The sequence below is a fragment of the Bremia lactucae genome, linkage group LG4, assembly GCF_004359215.1.
Source record: "Bremia lactucae strain SF5 linkage group LG4, whole genome shotgun sequence".
Classification (NCBI taxonomy): Eukaryota; Oomycota; class Peronosporomycetes; order Peronosporales; family Peronosporaceae; genus Bremia; species Bremia lactucae.
In genome coordinates, this window is record NC_090613.1 from 6,015,336 (window position 1) to 6,031,995 (window position 16,660).

General features: G+C 45.7%; 3 protein-coding genes across 3 annotated transcripts; 1 reads left to right on the forward strand and 2 right to left on the reverse strand.

The window, feature by feature from the left end:
• Nucleotides 1-8,894: 8,894 nt before the first annotated feature.
• CCR75_001892 (uncharacterized protein) lies at nt 8,895-11,853 on the reverse strand (the record flags this gene model as incomplete). Its single annotated transcript, XM_067959993.1, has 10 exons — nt 8,895-9,522; nt 9,601-9,757; nt 9,824-9,924; nt 10,015-10,050; nt 10,111-10,269; nt 10,344-10,574; nt 10,651-10,728; nt 10,824-10,955; nt 11,014-11,496; nt 11,833-11,853. The coding sequence occupies 10 exons, from the start codon at nt 11,851-11,853 to the stop codon at nt 9,424-9,426; spliced, it is 1,497 nt and encodes a 498-aa protein (XP_067816821.1). The 3' UTR covers nt 8,895-9,423.
• CCR75_001893 (uncharacterized protein) lies at nt 9,029-9,217 on the forward strand (the record flags this gene model as incomplete). Its single annotated transcript, XM_067959994.1, has 1 exon — nt 9,029-9,217. One exon carries the CDS (start codon nt 9,029-9,031, stop codon nt 9,215-9,217), a length of 189 nt encoding a protein of 62 aa, XP_067816820.1.
• A 156-nt stretch (nt 11,854-12,009) lies between the features above and the next one.
• Nucleotides 12,010-13,200, reverse strand: CCR75_001891 (uncharacterized protein; the record flags this gene model as incomplete). Its single annotated transcript, XM_067959992.1, has 1 exon — nt 12,010-13,200. One exon carries the CDS (start codon nt 13,198-13,200, stop codon nt 12,010-12,012), a length of 1,191 nt encoding a protein of 396 aa, XP_067816822.1.
• Nucleotides 13,201-16,660: the final 3,460 nt, after the last annotated feature.

The following is a 16,660-nucleotide window of genomic DNA, read 5'->3' on the forward strand; positions in this document are numbered from 1 at the left end:
GACTGAACGGACGAAGGTAAGGCAGCCGCGAGTAGGTGGGCGAGATCGCCACTCCTATCGGGCGCCACCTGCACTGATGGATGCGGGTGGGAATCAACGCTTCCTTGTTGGAAGGTTGCTTGCCCACCGCTCCGTGAGGCAAGGGTATCAGATCCTCGTCCAATGGAAAGGTTACCCGAAGAGTTTTGACTCTTGGGAACCGATCGATACCCTACGTATTGATGTTCCCGGGTTGGTGGCTGCCTATGAAAAGGAGCACCAGCTGAGGCCTCTTCGCTAGTCTCAGATGGACTAGCAAAAGTAGCGTTGTGAAAAGAAACAGGGGGTACAGTACCGCCCATGATTTCTTTCACACGCAAGCTGGCGAAACTAATTCACTGCGACCGCTGTTTCATTGCTTCGGAATGCGGGTGAATGCGGCGCAGGAATTCCGCCTCGTATTGGTCGGGCGTTTCATTCGAACGCAACACGACCGGGATCGGGAAAATACGCTCAAGTGATTTTCCCTGAGCCCTCCATGATTTAAAGACGCCATTATAATTATGTGCGTCTTCGAGAGCGTGCTCTGGGAGCGACGCTCTTGGCCCGTTCAAACGAGGCCATTTTAATGGAGAAGGAATCAGTGATATGTCACCCGTCACATAGCCACGCTCAAAACGACTGGCTTGTGACACCGACTGAGCACGTTCACGTGTCGTCGGCGAAGCTTTAGGCTCCGGATCTTTTATGTCAGAACTATTATGGATAATGGTCTGAGCATAAGGCGTTGTGTTTATACCCAACGGAGGAGCGGCTGCGCCTTTATGGGCAGCGCCCTCATTACCTGTCGATGCGCTATCCAGCGCAGACGACGAGACAGTATCCGTAAATGTTGCTGTCTTCATGTTGTGAGCCATGAGAGAAGTTTGGGATGGGCAATAATGCGCCATCATCCTTCCTCATGAGCTCGTTGTCCGAACCACTACTATGAGGTGACGGCAACGGTGTCGACTCATTGTAGTCGACAATGAGCGACGGATAAGCATCCTCACTGTTAAAGTGGGATGTACTCTTTAGCCCCATTAATGCGACAGCAGCAATAGCTGTCGGCGTTTCGACCCAACGGAGGAGCGGCTGCACCTTTATGGGCAGCGCCCTCATTACCTGTCGCTGCGCTATCCAGCGCAGACGACGAGACAGTATCCGTAAATGTTGCTGTTTTCATGTTGTGAGCCATGAGAGAAGCTTGGATGGGCAATAATGAGCTCGTTGTCCGAACCACTACTATGAGGTGACGGCAACGGTGTCGACTCATTGTAGTCGACAATGAGCGACGGATAAGCATCCTCACTGTTAAAGTGGGATGTACCCTTTAGCCCTGTTAATGCGACAGCAGCAGTAGCTGTCGGCGTTTCGACTAAGTCATTGAACGCGGCTGGCGAGTTACAGAGGCGCGTGCGCTTAGTGCGAGTTGAGTGGGCGTCTTCGCAAACGACCCACCAACGTGGCCCCATTTTAGGTGGCATTCTTGGCGCCATGTCTGGAAACACAAGTTGCTAGAGTGGCTGAGTGAACTAGCGGCGCGTGAAGCTGCTCGCAGTTCCTCGCTCCTCTTTGACGAATGTAAAATGTAAATTCGTTCTTAAAGGGGGGATGGTGTAACGGGCTAAAGTTGCCCTAATGTTCCACAGTCCCCGTTGAATACACTTGATGTACTTAAGGGGATGGTCAAATTACTAGATTTAAGTAATTAGACCCAGCAATCTGGTGTGTTTCACATTGTTTGACCAACCCTTGACGCGGTTTATAACGAAGACGGATCTGACCACCCTTTTCAAGAATCCCCAGAAGATTCTTGTGGTCACGAACCAGATTCTCATGGTGAATTTGGAGATTCTCATGCTGAATATGGAGATTCTTGTGCTAAATCTGGAGATTCTCATGTCGGGTCCGAAGATCCTCGCAACCGCGATGAGCTGACGACAGCTCATCACGAATAGCGTGATATTTTCGTTCCTTTATCCAACATTGAGTACGCACGTTTCGAACGGTCTTCCAACCGTTCTATACGGTGCGTCCGCACCGAGTGAAAGGTGCCCCCTGATATTGAAGGTGAAAACAGGTTTAGAAAATGAATGCTATAGACGACAGGATTTATTTATATTTTATACGTTCTTATCGGCTATAAGGTGGGGTATACAGCAGTTGCAGCGAAGCTACCTTGCTCCTAAGTCACAGGAAGATTGTTAAGTATCTTGGTCCGCAATCGCCAAGATTGGCGATTGTATCGATCTCTGCTTTATAACTTTAAAGGAACGCTGACAATTAGTGTTCCATGATCACTTTACATTTTTCAAAAAAAATATGTACTGTCATTTCGGTATAATTGCGCGAGTACTTGTGCGGGTACGCCGCTAACCCGAGGAACTTTCTAAGTTCCTTGACATCGACTGGCACAGACCAATCGGGTATCGCCTTGATCTTTTCCGGACTCAGGTGCACACCGTATTTACTCACGATGCGCGCAAGAAGTGATATTTCGCTTGCAGCGAATACACACTTCTTGATATTTGCATACAACTTGTGCTTACACTTAAGTGTAAGAACCTTTTGGACGTGGGGTATGATGTACTTCAACGTCCGACTTTCCGTTCATGGCTCTGCTATGAACGAAGATATCATCTAAATAACTCGGTTCAAAATTCCACACCGATCGTTACAGATTGGTTACACATCAGTTGAATGTCGTAGGGGCATTACTAAGTCCCTGTGGCATGACTAGCCACCCCCATAGCATACCGCTTGGGGTGCTTACTGCTGTGAACGGGATATCCTGTTCACACATAAGGATCTGATAGAATCCATCCATCAGAGCCATCGACGAAAAGATAGTACTATCTGATAAACCGTCAATGGATACGTCTTTTCGTGGTATCGGCGTTTGAGCCGGTACCGTTGCAGCGTTCAATTTATTTAATGCATGCACAATCCGCCATCCTCCTCTTGCTTCACGCACCCAGATGGTCGGGGACCTATGTGAGGAAGTTTATTCCCTCACATTGCCCGCTGCTAAGCGTTAAGCAAAGAATTTGTCATTTGCTACTATTTGTTCACGAGGCAATGGCCATTGCTTCATGACACAGTATTTCGAATCTGGGATTAGGTCGATTTCATGTCGAGTGCCTTTATCCTTAGCCTCCCTAACTACCTCAAGCTGTGGTTGCGCTATTACAGCGAGATATTCTACGAGCGACTCTCCAGTCGATCTAGGACTTTTGCTCTGTCTTTTATAGACAGGATTTCAATTTTTCTTGGATGTTGCTGTTTGATCAAGTATCCTTGATTCATACCACTCAACGTTTTCGAGTGGTCGAACTTCGCCTCTGCCCGTTGGGCGCTCCGCACATACTGACCCCGACCGTTTTTTTGAAAGTCCGCCCCGCCGTTGCGATTCGCAACAGCGTCGGATCCGCGTTTCTCTGCTATTCCTAGCGAGAGGTCGGCCTTTTCGCTCAGTGTTTGTAGGCACTGGCCGTTAGGCACTACACTTTTAGGCGTAGCGGCCAATTTTTTACAGCGGTTGCATTTCCGAACCGTATGTCGGATCTAATGTCGAGGATCGACAAAATCGATCACTTCCTCCATGATTTGGAGGAGGGATTTGAACACGAGCGCGGAAAGCGTCGCTCGTTGGAGCAGACGATGCAGGCTCACCATATCGAGCGGTTGGAAGACCGTTCGAAGAGTGCGTACTCCATGTAATCGTTTGTAACTTGAATAGCGAGGTTTCTCGCTCTCTACATACGAGAGATCCATGGGTTCTGGACCTCCGTTTTCTTGTCGCCTCGGTGGACAAAAACACTGGAGTGGACAAAGCCTGTTTAAGACTCAAGTCCTCCTGTTCCGCTGTAAAGATCGTTGGTCAAGCGACTTCAATTCTAGCCGAACAGGTGGGTCTTAACACGTCCGTCTGCAAGAACTTTAATAAACACAACCACCTGTGTTTGTCCATCAATTGATGTGTAACGGTACGACTGACCATACATCGTGTATGTTGGGCATTAGCGTGTAGATCACGCTTGCCATGCTTCAATCTTGGAGCTCGGCGCGAGCCCTGTATTCGACACATGGCGGCTCAAATACTTGTCTGAGCCGGGTATTAGACCTCATACGACCCAAAGTCTAATGGGTCGCGAAGCTTCAGCCCCAATGCCCAAGATTTGGCAAGTCCGGCTAAGATGGACATACCAAATTTCACTTTCGTCGCATCATTACTAATACGACGAGCTTCTATAGTATCGTCTAATTCAACGAACCAACTCAAAAAGAAGTCTCCTTCGACTGCCTTCTAATTAAAGATTTCCATTTTATGCTTCGGGTCGACGCGGAAGCGTCGACCTATTAGCAGCATTCAAATGCTGCTGATTCAACAGTTCCCTCTGTTGAGCATCCTGTTCTTTCAACACCTCTGTGTGTTTAGAGCCTTGCTGATGAAGCAAGATAACTTAATCTTGGCCCCGTCGAGTTTGTGTTGAATGAACTCGGCTATGGCCGCATGCTGTTCATCTCTGCCTAGAGTGTACAACGTAGCGCCAACGGCTGGACAGCCTATGACCGAACTCATTCGTTCGAAAGCTCCATTCAAGGTCACACAAATGAGGCAGCCTTTCACGCGTTGCGGGATATCCCTCTTGAGGGGCTTGAAAGCTCACTCCTTCCCCCCATCCAACATGTCCATGTTGGATGGAACGTGCGTTGGCCGATGAACGCACTACGAAGTGCTACCAGGTGTAACGAGGCACATTTCACTAGTACTGATAAGTACTAGTTAACTTACACTGATTTCAGTGTAGGAGAGGTGCCTCAGAGCGTCTATCAAGCTAAGGGTATTTAGCTAAAAGTCCTAGTCTAAGACACAAGAATAGAAAAAGTAAAACTGCATTAATATATTTAGTTTCCTACGTAACGATCTTCGATCTACTTTCTGAGCTTATATATTAAATTCTAACTAAGTATGGCGCCTTCTTGCGCACCGCACAATCGTGTCTTGTAACGATTGGCGGGGTTGACTTAAACTTAAGTCAACCAATCACTAGAGCTAATGTCTTATTGCATCAATAATACCAAATTTGAATATCTTGAAACTAATTAAATAAAAAAATAAAAATAATTTTGTACTTCTTTGCTCATTTTTTCTTATTGGAAATAATAATTGTTTTTCTTCTTATAGGAAATAATACTTATGTAGCAGGACACCCCGTTACAATGTTGTTCTCTTTAAAAGGATACAAACTATATGCGGCTATCGTTGAGTCCATTCGACATAAATTTGATATGGCCAGGGAAAAGAACCCTTGTTTTCACAAGCAAGGATCTGAACAGGCAGAACCCCTTTATATAAAACTTGCAACGACTAAGTTCATGTTTTGTCTCTTGGGAGATATTCTCTTCGTCTTTTACTCCGTGCACAATGACGCACGGACCATGCGTCATTGTGCACGGCTGTAAATAGTTCACATCTCTTAGATATTCTCTTCGTCTTTTACACGGACCATGCGTCATTGTGCACGGCTGTAAATAGTTCACATCTCTTACGAAGAATGACAAGGTGGCTATCTTTCTTCGCGGAGAAGATCTTCTTTAAGGAATATAAGCCAGCAAGGTTTAATGTCGTCGCAGATGCGATTTCTCGCGGCCCAATTTGTCCCGGCTGTGCCATCAACACTGAGTATAAGCCCACAGTTGCAACACTAATTTGTAGTGTTCTGTCCTTACCAGCACTTGACGACTTCAGGAGAGCGTATTTAGAAAAAAAGTTTAATAATTAAATGGATTACCTCAAAAATCTATCCCAACAATCGTTAAAGAGATTGTCGAGATTTTTCGACCGCAATCAGATCGATACACAACACATGTGATCCTATTCACCATGATTTGCGCTTAGGCATCATGTATGAGTGTCACGATGCATCCCATTACGTCGACACTCCACGAGTGTTCCTAATCACCATGATTTGCGCTTACGCATCATGTATGAGTACCAATCAGTGGGCATCGTGGACGTGAAAAGTATATCACAGTAAGTCGCGACTTTTACTGGCTTCGACATTACGGGAATATACGAAATACATACGTACTTGCGAGGTTTGTCAGAAGGTGTAGTCTAGTCCTTTATCCCGTGCTTCGTTACAACCTCTGTCTGTTCTGGCAGAGTCTTAGGGTTTAGGGTCTTCGCAGTCCGTGTCAATATACTTTGTCTTCTAATTTTTCCGAAAACGCTTACAAGAATACTGGTATCCTTGTGTTTGTAGATAAGTTCAGCATGATAATCCAACTTGAGGTTGCAGTCCCGGAGTCAACCACAGCCGAGGGCTGTGCTCGAAAGCTATTTTATCTTCATGGGTTTACCTCGTGAACTGGTTGCGAATCGAGTTCACCGGATCAAGACGAAGTTTTAGTAATCAGTGGTTCACGCCAAAGTTTTAGTAATCAGTGTTCCATTTACTTGAAACCGACTGAAGATGTCAACATCTGACCGTTCTTAAACTGATGGCCCGACAGATCTTAGAAAGCATGCCTCTAAGAGATACTTTGAGTATACGTCTCTTCGCTTACGTTTGGAGTGAGGTTTTATCGGTGGCAGAATTTCTCACCAGCAACTCGGTGCAAGCATCAACAAAGCATACTACCTGTTTGATGATGTCATAACTCTAATTTAAGGGAAGGAAGTACTCGCTCGATCAAAAACCGATCTGGCTCTTGCTCATCACACATTGATTCAACAGTCCGTGCGAAGGATATCAATGTTTATCTAATCAACATTAAAGACGACAAATTCAGCAATAGCAATGAGGCTATTGCTGACCTTGGCAATAGAGATGCTGATAGATTCAGCATGGATAATGCTAGTGTGTACAATGAAGCTCTTACTGAAGAGGAGAACAATATTTCCGCAGTGCGCCTGGGCGCCCTAAAAATAAGAACAAAATCGAGTCAGCAGGTGAATTCCTCTTGGCTCAAGAAGCAGTGGTCCGATTCCTGCAGAATTTCCTCGCTAATGCTGTGGACCGACAAAAACGGAACGCCGATCAGAATGGAAGACTAAACGTTCTAATTCAAGCGAACGATCTAATCATACTGTTTAGGGTATAATCTCCCCAAACATGTCGTGACGAAAATAGTCTGTAATAGTTACTAAGTATATCGGCCCGCTTCGTGTACAACCCCGCCTAGGCAATGCATTAACGAACGAGCTGCCTCGTAGGATATGCACGCATCGTATGTTGTACGCCGGACGTCTCCGCTCGTACTACCAGTACGAGGCTTCTTCCGGGCGCGCATCAAACCGCAACGGTTCAAAGTATCCGCCAGAAACTTATGTCCCACGTCCCACGTTTTACTTCATCTTTCATGGATAAATTTCCTTGACGAGCTGTCACCATCTTGTTGCATAGGGCTTGATTCACCAGATCGTTCGTCTATTGGGCGATCGCATTTTCCCATCAGACTTCGATCGAGGCGAAGACCATTTACCGTCGACATTAAGTCGTGACGACGATCACGCTCGGAATCCATGTCATCCTGTACCTCGCGGAGGACACGATTGTGATCATGTCAATTGACGGCCGGGTCCGACGAACGATTTGGGCCTTCTGCTAGCCATTGATTACTCAGTTATGCGCTTCCTCGTATAGTGCCCTTAATCGCGGCAATGTGAGAGGAACTGGATAAGGTTTCCGTTCACTGGTAGGGGTGATAGGTGGGAGCCTCGCTCCTAGCTGAAGATAGATGCCCAGGTCTCGCCGACCAGTCCATCCTTTGATCCACAAGGGCCATCAGAAAAGAGCGCTTCCCGTGCTCGTAAAGGGGTTGCAAACTATCAATCCCTTTGCGCATATCAGAAGAGAGGCACGCCCCCCCAATGATATTTCTTAAGGGAGAACGTCTCCCTACGGTCGTGGACTGCGCCCTTAACAAATCAGGGACATGGGTCCCCCCACGAGAGTCAAAGTAATTCTATCAAAGTAATTCTACCTCTCGAGATAAACGGTGCAAATTATAGCGTGCCCCGACGATGGATCTTATCTTATACCGATCAAGATCCGTAACCAATTTGTCTTGCCAGCCTTCTGGCCTACGCTTTGTACATTCTGTATGAAAGTTTCCCAAGCCTGAGACATAATATATATTAATAACAGCTCTACGTTTTCCTTATACTTAGTCTTCCTTAGTATTGACCTTCAGTTGCTGATTTAAGCTTTGCAACTTCTGCAAACGTCGTGTACGTGAAGTATTCGAAGAAACCTAACCTTCACTGTTATCAGTGAAGGTAAGCAACTTAAGCAGTACTAGCGAACGGTGCCCCGTTACAATTTACCGACACACTTTTCTCGCGTTGCCAACGAAGTCTTAGTTATAATTATTGCCATTGCGATTCAATCGTAGCAAATCTTCAGATCTTACAGAGGCAGGCTGTGTGCATGGTAAAGGCGGCGTTCAGCTGCTTCGTGCTCATTCAAGTGCTGTGCTGAGTACTTCAACTTTATGTGGTTAGCATTATTATTGCACGCGCACGTAGTTGTGCTGGGCTTTGCTTAAATTTTGGTAAATGTTTGATTTCTTGCTTGACCAGTGCTGACAAGAGCATCAGCTCAGCGTCTATTGCTTGTGGTGCTACTACTACTTAATTTCAAGAATGCTTTTAAAATGAGATTGGTAGAAAATGATATAATAAGCAAATTAAAATAAGCTGTACGAATGAATAAATTAAAAATACAGCTGAACAGTTCCCACTGGAACGAGCCTTCATTTTATAATTGGCAAAGTGGTGAGTTTCTCTAGCAAAACTAATCCTAAAATGTGTTTTTTTTCGACGAAAATAAATTGTAATAGTGTTGCTTTGTGGGAAATTTGCGAGAATTTTAAGTGTGCTTTTATTGGGCGGACTTTTCATGCGAGAAAACGCGAAAGTTTCGCAAGTAAGGGAACAAAGTACGGTACGTATGAGCTTTTTGTAGCCGCCACACAGCTCAAACTGCCAAAGTAAAAAATGGCTGAGAAAACGAGAGCAACAGAAAGCGCCGTGGTGGGCAAGTCTGGCAAGCGAATCTGCTGCTCGTGTCCGACAACTAAGCAGGCACGCGACCTTTGTATTGTTAACAATGGCGAAGAACATTGCAGGGATATTATCGAGGCACACAAGGCTTGCCTGCGCAGCGAAGGGTTTACGATCAAGTAATGCCTTACTATTCCACTCCGACTACGGCGCGCATAATTTTTACTACACGTATACATGAAGGCCACGCAAGCTACATAGCGTAAATATGATAATAGAGCGGCTGTCTTGTGCCAAACCCACGAAAGTTTGAAATGATAAAATGCGAATTAAAAGGGCTCGCTAAAACGAGTTCTGACGTGTCTTTAAATTAGAAGCCCCTTGATAGTTTATAAGCCTTCTTCTTCAAGTGGAAGGTACCCTCGGCAACAATGGAGAACCATGCGATGCCTATGAAACGGAATATCTCGCTGTTTGAAAGACAACGACTGTGATATGGAATCGACAAGACAATACCGGTAAGAGTAAGTTTTGAGTCAGTAAAAATAAGTCAATACAAGACGTACCTTATTAAGAGACAGGTAGTCGGCAAATATGCACGAAAAGACACCACAGTCTGATCCGTTATTTTGCTGGGGTGTGTCCAACGTGGTAGACACCAGTTCCCATCCTGCGTCGTCAAATTTTTGTTTCTTCTTGTGCAGCGACTCATCGTTCAAATATCTAAGCATACGGACGACCAATATGCAATGACCAAAAGTGGCAAGTACAAATTAACAGTTTACGGACCGAAGGAGCACTTTGAGGCATAACGAGCCGCTTCCGTGCATAGAATCGTAGTACTGAATGCGTTTTTCTGACATATAGACGACAGCCAAGCACCAATGCACCTAGTATTAATAAAAATCGACACCATTAAAAAATTAGACCAAAATCAAAGGCAACAGCAATGAAAAAAAACTTGCATTGCCGACGTTTACAGGAACAAAAATTTTGTCCATGGCAAAAATATCAATCTATGTACAGAACACCAATCAGTGTAAAACACCCCAAAAGTAGTCCAAGTATACACCAACCTTTCTTGTCCATCGGCGGACATTAATATAATTGTAGCCATTTTCCGCCACTTTGGAATAAAAAAACGAATTGAAAAAGTGACTTGGTTTAGCCAAAGCACCAGCCTTCACGAGCGCTTTATCCCGATCGCTAATCAATTGAAAATAAAAGTTGATCACCTAAACATACAATGGCCCACAGAACGGATTTGAGTCCTTCGTCAGTATTTCAATACGATACAAAAGTCACAAACCTCATCGTTTAGCCATGTTGTGGGCAACAAACACTGCAGATGACGACGCGTGATATCCACATTGAATTTCGAAATGAGAACTTCATCTAGCGAGCCTCCATGCAGTGCATTGTCCACTACTTCTTCCAGCTCTGGTGGTAGCTGTTTCGATCGCGATTTTTCCTCTTCTGTATCAAATACGTCTTGAGCCAGATCGTACATTTCTTCAAGTAAAACAATCTCCAAGATCGTCTACGCCGACGAGAGAACGATCATACATGTAAGCAATTTGAAACATTTCTCAAGATGACAAGAATACACGACGCACATTTGCTTCCCGCTTTGCCAGATCATCGTAATAAAGATTGTCAACCTTATTCGTACGAAAGAGTTGCTGCGTTCGAAGCTTTTCTATAATAGAACATCACGGTAATATAAACATCATGACATCAATCAATTGGATAGAACCGTTTTGTCTCAAGTCACTTGCAACTTGCCTACGAGCTCGGCAATTTCTTCTTCGCGAAATTTTGCACTCATACTGACGTCAGAATATGAGTCGTGGCGAATTGTAGACAGGAACTCCCCATTCGTCTCAATCTTGTGGCCATGCTTCGACGAATGATCTTCCTGCTACTCAATTTGCCATCAGCTCATATTGATATGATGCAAAAATCCCCGCGCGGTCTACCTTTGCTTCATTCTCACAAGCTATATCATGCTTCTTGTCCTTCTTACGGCTTTCAAAACGTGTGTGTTTCTCCACAATGGGCGCCTTCATCCTCGTTATCGACGCAACTGTTTTCCTACTACGACGACCGTCTGTATTACCTCGCAATTCGCTCTTAAGTCTTTTGAAAATATCTTGGTTGATTTTCACCTGCTCCCGTACGTGGTCCACCTTTTCAAAGACCACCTTTTGCTTTTTCAAAGGCGATGGACTGTACTCTTCGCGGTCAAATTCTTCTAATCGCCGTCGAAACTTGTCAAAGCTAAGCTGTTCGGGGTTCGATACTTCCTCACGCACCGAAAGGTTCGTGATACAAGCCTCAGCAGCAAGCGAAGGTTTGAGCAGATCTACAGGAAAGTCTTGTTGCAAGCTGCAGCTGTAACGAGCTGCGTCCCGTCGACGTTGCTGGTAGCGCCACTCATCCAAGGATGTTTGCACCTGCTGCTGCAGTAGTGCACATTAAATGTCAGTCCCGTAACCGCATGTCACCGCAAGAGCAAGCAAGATGCACGCACCATTTGGCCAAATATTGCACAAATATTGAATTGCACGAACGAATGGGAATTGAAGACTAGCGTAATATTCACGATTGAAAAGTTACGTTATGCGAGTCGCGAAAATCACATATTTAATTTGCGATTCGTACTTTGTGCAGTTTATTGTGCAATAACAACACAAAAGTCCAACCTTCTAGCACGTCCCTGATTGCAAGGTTTATAAGAAATATGAAAGCGACGATAATTATTAGGGAGCCTTGGTCCGTAACTACATTCATGCTACCGTTGTCGTTGTAAAAAGCATTGTTGGCAATAAAGAAGCTCTCTTGAAACTTTTTATATACATTTTATCCGCTTCTTATAGTAAAAAATAAATGGCAGGACAAAAGAAATCTGGGCAATGTAAAAATGGGTCATGGTCTGTTTTCCTTCACTTCTAATATTTTATAATAATTTTGATTTAAAAAAAAGGACCTACACCTTCGACGTGACACTTTTTCTCATTTATAGCTGGATGCGTCAGCACTTGCTTTGCTGACAGCCGGTATTGTGGATTTTTCTCCAAAAGTCCACGAATAAGATTCTTTATTTCTGTAGAAACGCCGTGCCACACAGGAAGTTTAAAAGAGACAGGCTCGGTCTTGACACGTTGCAAAACTTCGTCCTCAGTCGAGGCGCCCGTGAGGTCGAAGGGATGGCAACCAGCAATAAGAATGTATAGAATGCATCCAAGGGCCCACATATCCAAGGCTGGTGTCATATCGTGATGCTCTAGCACCTCGGGTGACCAATAGCAGCGTGTGCCCGAGAGAGTGCTTGTATGTGCCGTGTCTACGGATTCTGGCTGCGAGACGCGCCCCGCGCTACCAAAATCAATGATTTTAAGCATCACTTCTTCGTTTGTCTGATTCAAAGTGCGATTGGGATGAACGCGGACCATAATATTATCAGGCTTGAGATCTCGGTGAATAATGTCTTCCTGGTGCATGAACTCGAGTGCGCTGGCTAATTGCGATATACATTGCAAGGACCGCGTTGTGTCAAGTTGGCGGTGTTTTTTCATAAAGGAATAGAGCGAGGCGCCACGCACGTGCTCGAGAACCGTGTAGTGGTAATCGTTGGACTCGTACGATCCTTCGTACCCCACGATACTCACGTGGCCCCCAGCACTCTCGAGACGCTCGAGAGCCAATTTCTCACGCTTGATCTCAATGATGTTTTCGGCATTGTTTTGCACCATTTTCACGGCGGCCATACGTCCCGTCTGTGTTTGAACACACTCCATTACGACACCAAAGGCTCCAGCGCCGAGTAACTTTTTTGGCTCGTACTCGGCGTCAAGATAAATTGACAGGCTGTTTTGGGTACCCCACCGGTCGTTACATAATTCATCCTCTCTGTTGTCTTCTCTTTCGCACATCGCTTCGTGACTTGTTATCAGTGTAGCGGTCGCCAGTATTCCAAAGGCAAAGACACCATTACGACGACTATTACCCAAGTGTTCCGCACTTGCCGCGTGGTGCCATAGCCTTCGTAATGGCATGATAAATTCTGTAGAGGAGTTTGCTTGTAAAACTTTCGTCTTTAAAGTCGTATGCAGCTCTTTGCGCAACACTAGGGCTCGTCGGACTACGCGTGCTGGTGCAAGCATTTTTTTATAGTTGTCCTTGGTCTTTACTTTGCCAGTTGGAAACTGACTTTAGCTTGGTTCGGTGACTTTGAACCCATCTTAACAAATCCATCAGTATGGATTTGATTACTTGCAACAAAATATTTCTCCGTCAATAAGGTCGACATAGAGAGAGAGACTAGTGATATGATCAAAACGATTGTGGAAGAAACGGAATCTTTTCACATTTTGTGACGAAAACATGAGTTCTGTTTGCATCTTTGATTTGATATCCCAGCTTTTCTTTATTTTTATTTTGGCTGCCAAATAACGAACGTAGATGTGCCGCTTCCCAGCACGACACTTCCGTCTTAAATTTACGTGCCTTGGATTTTGTCAAATTTCTAAATTTGCATAAAACGTGAAAGAAGTGCGCAAGAAATATAATATTATTATGGTATGCATAGAAACGGCACATCGTATCTAAGATTGAGGAATTCTTGCTGTTCCCGACGTACGGGAATGGCTTAATCGCCACACGTGGACTTTGCAATCTTCTTCATGGAGATGGACAGCTCGTGGTGTCTAGAGCTCCGGGAGAATTCGGAATAGCTCGCCAGCTGGTGGCGCGTCCCCAAGACCTCGCCGCCAGCAGTTGCGAAATCTTTCTCATTCTGGTAGTAATGGTCATAAACTGGGGATGTATTGTCACAGCACGAGCGGCGGGTAATGCTCTATTGTAGCGAGGAGTTTGAAGTCGTGAAGAGACTTGAGCTGCCTATGCACTTCAATACCTCGAGCTATTCCAGAAGGCACGCACGCATTTAATTAAAGTATGTCGATCATGAACTCGTCACTAGCCTCTGCATCGAACCGCGAGCATCTTCCAGTGGACGCTTTTCCAGGCCTTTGTGCCATGATACCAGTTGCCAATTTTGCACTGGTTAAGTGGCCTTTTTAGATACAATTGAAACAGTCGAATAGAATTCAAGATTGATGAGAAAACCGTCAGGGAGGCCTTTTTTATGGATTCGTATATTTTTAGAATATTCGAATTTCTGCATATGGCCAACTTCGACGATCTGGTTCTATCGGTCGACCGCATCAGCGATCGCGTGCATGTAAAATCTCCAATAATTTTTCCTTCTCAAAAGTTATAAGAAATGTAGAGCAAACAGACAAATTTATTAAGATTTAAAGGTGTGAAGTGTAATGGGGCGGCGACCACATTTATTACCCATAATTAATGGGATTTAAGTTACTAACTATTTTAAAATTAGACAAAAGGGTATTTTACCCATAAAGTAATTGTGCCACAACAACGGTTCTCCAACCGATGTGTGCGCCAGATAAAATCTGGCGGCCAAAATCTATTTTAATTAGCTAGGGTAAGGTTTTAGATTTAAATAATTAAATAAAGTGCAGTTCCCCTTTTGATCTTATAGCGTTAAGTGCCTTCCTAAGGCTTGCGCATTGATCCATAAGAGATAGAAGCCTTTCTAAGGTATATCCTCTTGGGCACGAGTTGCCACTTGGTTCTACGAACCCCTGAATCCCTTGAACTAGGATTCCTTAAGCTTTAATAGCTTGTACGACTACTTGAGTTGTTGAACTCATTAGTTCAATAGAACTAAGTGACTCTCTGAGTCTGAAAGTCTTCAACTGACTTTAGGAGCGAGGTAGCTCCGCTACACCTAGTAGCACTCGTAGTCAATCTACAACTGAGTCTTTAAAAGACTAATTTCTCACGAAATGGAAGAGGTTCCAGAATTGTCAGAAGCGCAACGCGCCGCTTATGACAAGCTCAAAACCTATTCGGGCTTGAGCACGTGGAATATTATTATCTCCCAGTGTAACGGGCTAAAGTTGCCCTAATGTTACACAGTCCCCATTAAGTACATTTGGTATTTAAGGGGATGGTCAATTACTAAATAATAGTAATTAGACCCAACACTCGGGTGTGGTGCACATTTGTGACCAACCCTTGTGGATGTGATGCACATGGGTGCATTCACATTAGGAGGGATGACGCCCAGCGTCATTCATGATGACGGCAGCGTCATCAGTTACGCGAGGTATCTATAAGATACGCTCGTAATACATGTTAAATGATATCTATAGAGATAACATTTTAATTGGTAAAAATAGGTATTTGTATTTAATTCTATTAAATATAAACCAGTCTGAAAATTACTACCTACTTGGGAAGTGCGCACGAGGAGACGGATTACCGCTCCCGTGACGTCACTTCACCAGAGTTCTTAGTGTGTTGGGTGAGGACGCTTGCGCGCCCACCACAACTTCCTCACTGCACGCAAGAGAAGCAGGTGCAAACCGCTTCCTCGCTGTGCTAGGGTGTGTGCTTAAGTAGAGCGTGGCCGCATTACGACGTGCCCGCCTACACTTGGTAGCACTTGAAATCCTTCCCACGACCCGCATCTCTGCGTGTGTACGTGAGGATGAGCCTCAACATTGATTGGGCTCATTTTCCCCACCTCTCCGAACATCATCGGGAGGTGGCAGGGCTAATGGCGCAGGGACTTGGTGAACAAGCCCTGGCCAGGCTCCTGGGTAGTCCTCCTGAGCAACATGTTGCTCAGTTGGAGCAGTTTGAGGCATTTGTGCTCGGACAGCGGAGGGCCGCGTCCGAGGCACAGAGCCATGCTGCGGCGGAGTCCGTCACTCAGACTCAGGATGAGCTGAGGCATGAGCAGGCTCGGAGCGAGGCTCTCAACAGGACTGTTGAGATGCTCTCTGCCCGGCCGCATCAGCCGAGGCCCATTCGGATGGACCCGCCCAAGTTCGATGGAACTGCGGCGCACACGATTGTCCACTGGCTTTTAGCCGTGGAGCAATGTGGTGTCGCCCAGCTCATCGAGGACGACAGCCGGATGGTGTCGTACGCTATGTCGCATCTGCGCGGTAAGGCCTCAGAGTGGGCTTACTCGGCGCTTATGGCGGACAGAAAAGCGTTCCCCTCATGGGCGATCTTTAAGGATAAGATTCGCGCCATGTACCAGCCGCCGAACAACGAAGTGTTGCTTCAGGCGCGCTTCTTTGGGGCGCGACAGGCGAAGCGATCTCTGCAAGAGTATGTGCAAGAGATGCGCTCGCTGTCCGCATCCATAACCGTAGGTCCGATTCCGGAGCACATTAAGGTGCCCACGTTTATGAACGGACTACGGCATGGCCCATCGCGACAGGCCCTTTTCAGAAAGGTGCCGTCGACGATGGAAGAGGCAATCCAAATTGCCTTAGTTGAGGAGCAATCCTACAACAGTGCCTCGGCGACAGCTTGGTATAAGCCGTCGGCCGAGAGGACAGATGCCACTCCTATGGAGTTGGGCAATGCAGACGTGGTCTGTTTTAAATGCGGCAAGCGCGGCCATATGATGGCTCGCTGCTATGCCAGGGTCCCTGCTGGGGCAAAAATGCCCAGCAAGAGGACTCCCTTCCCAAAGGGCGATGGCAAGAACCAGCGTGCGAGACGCATGAGTTCTGC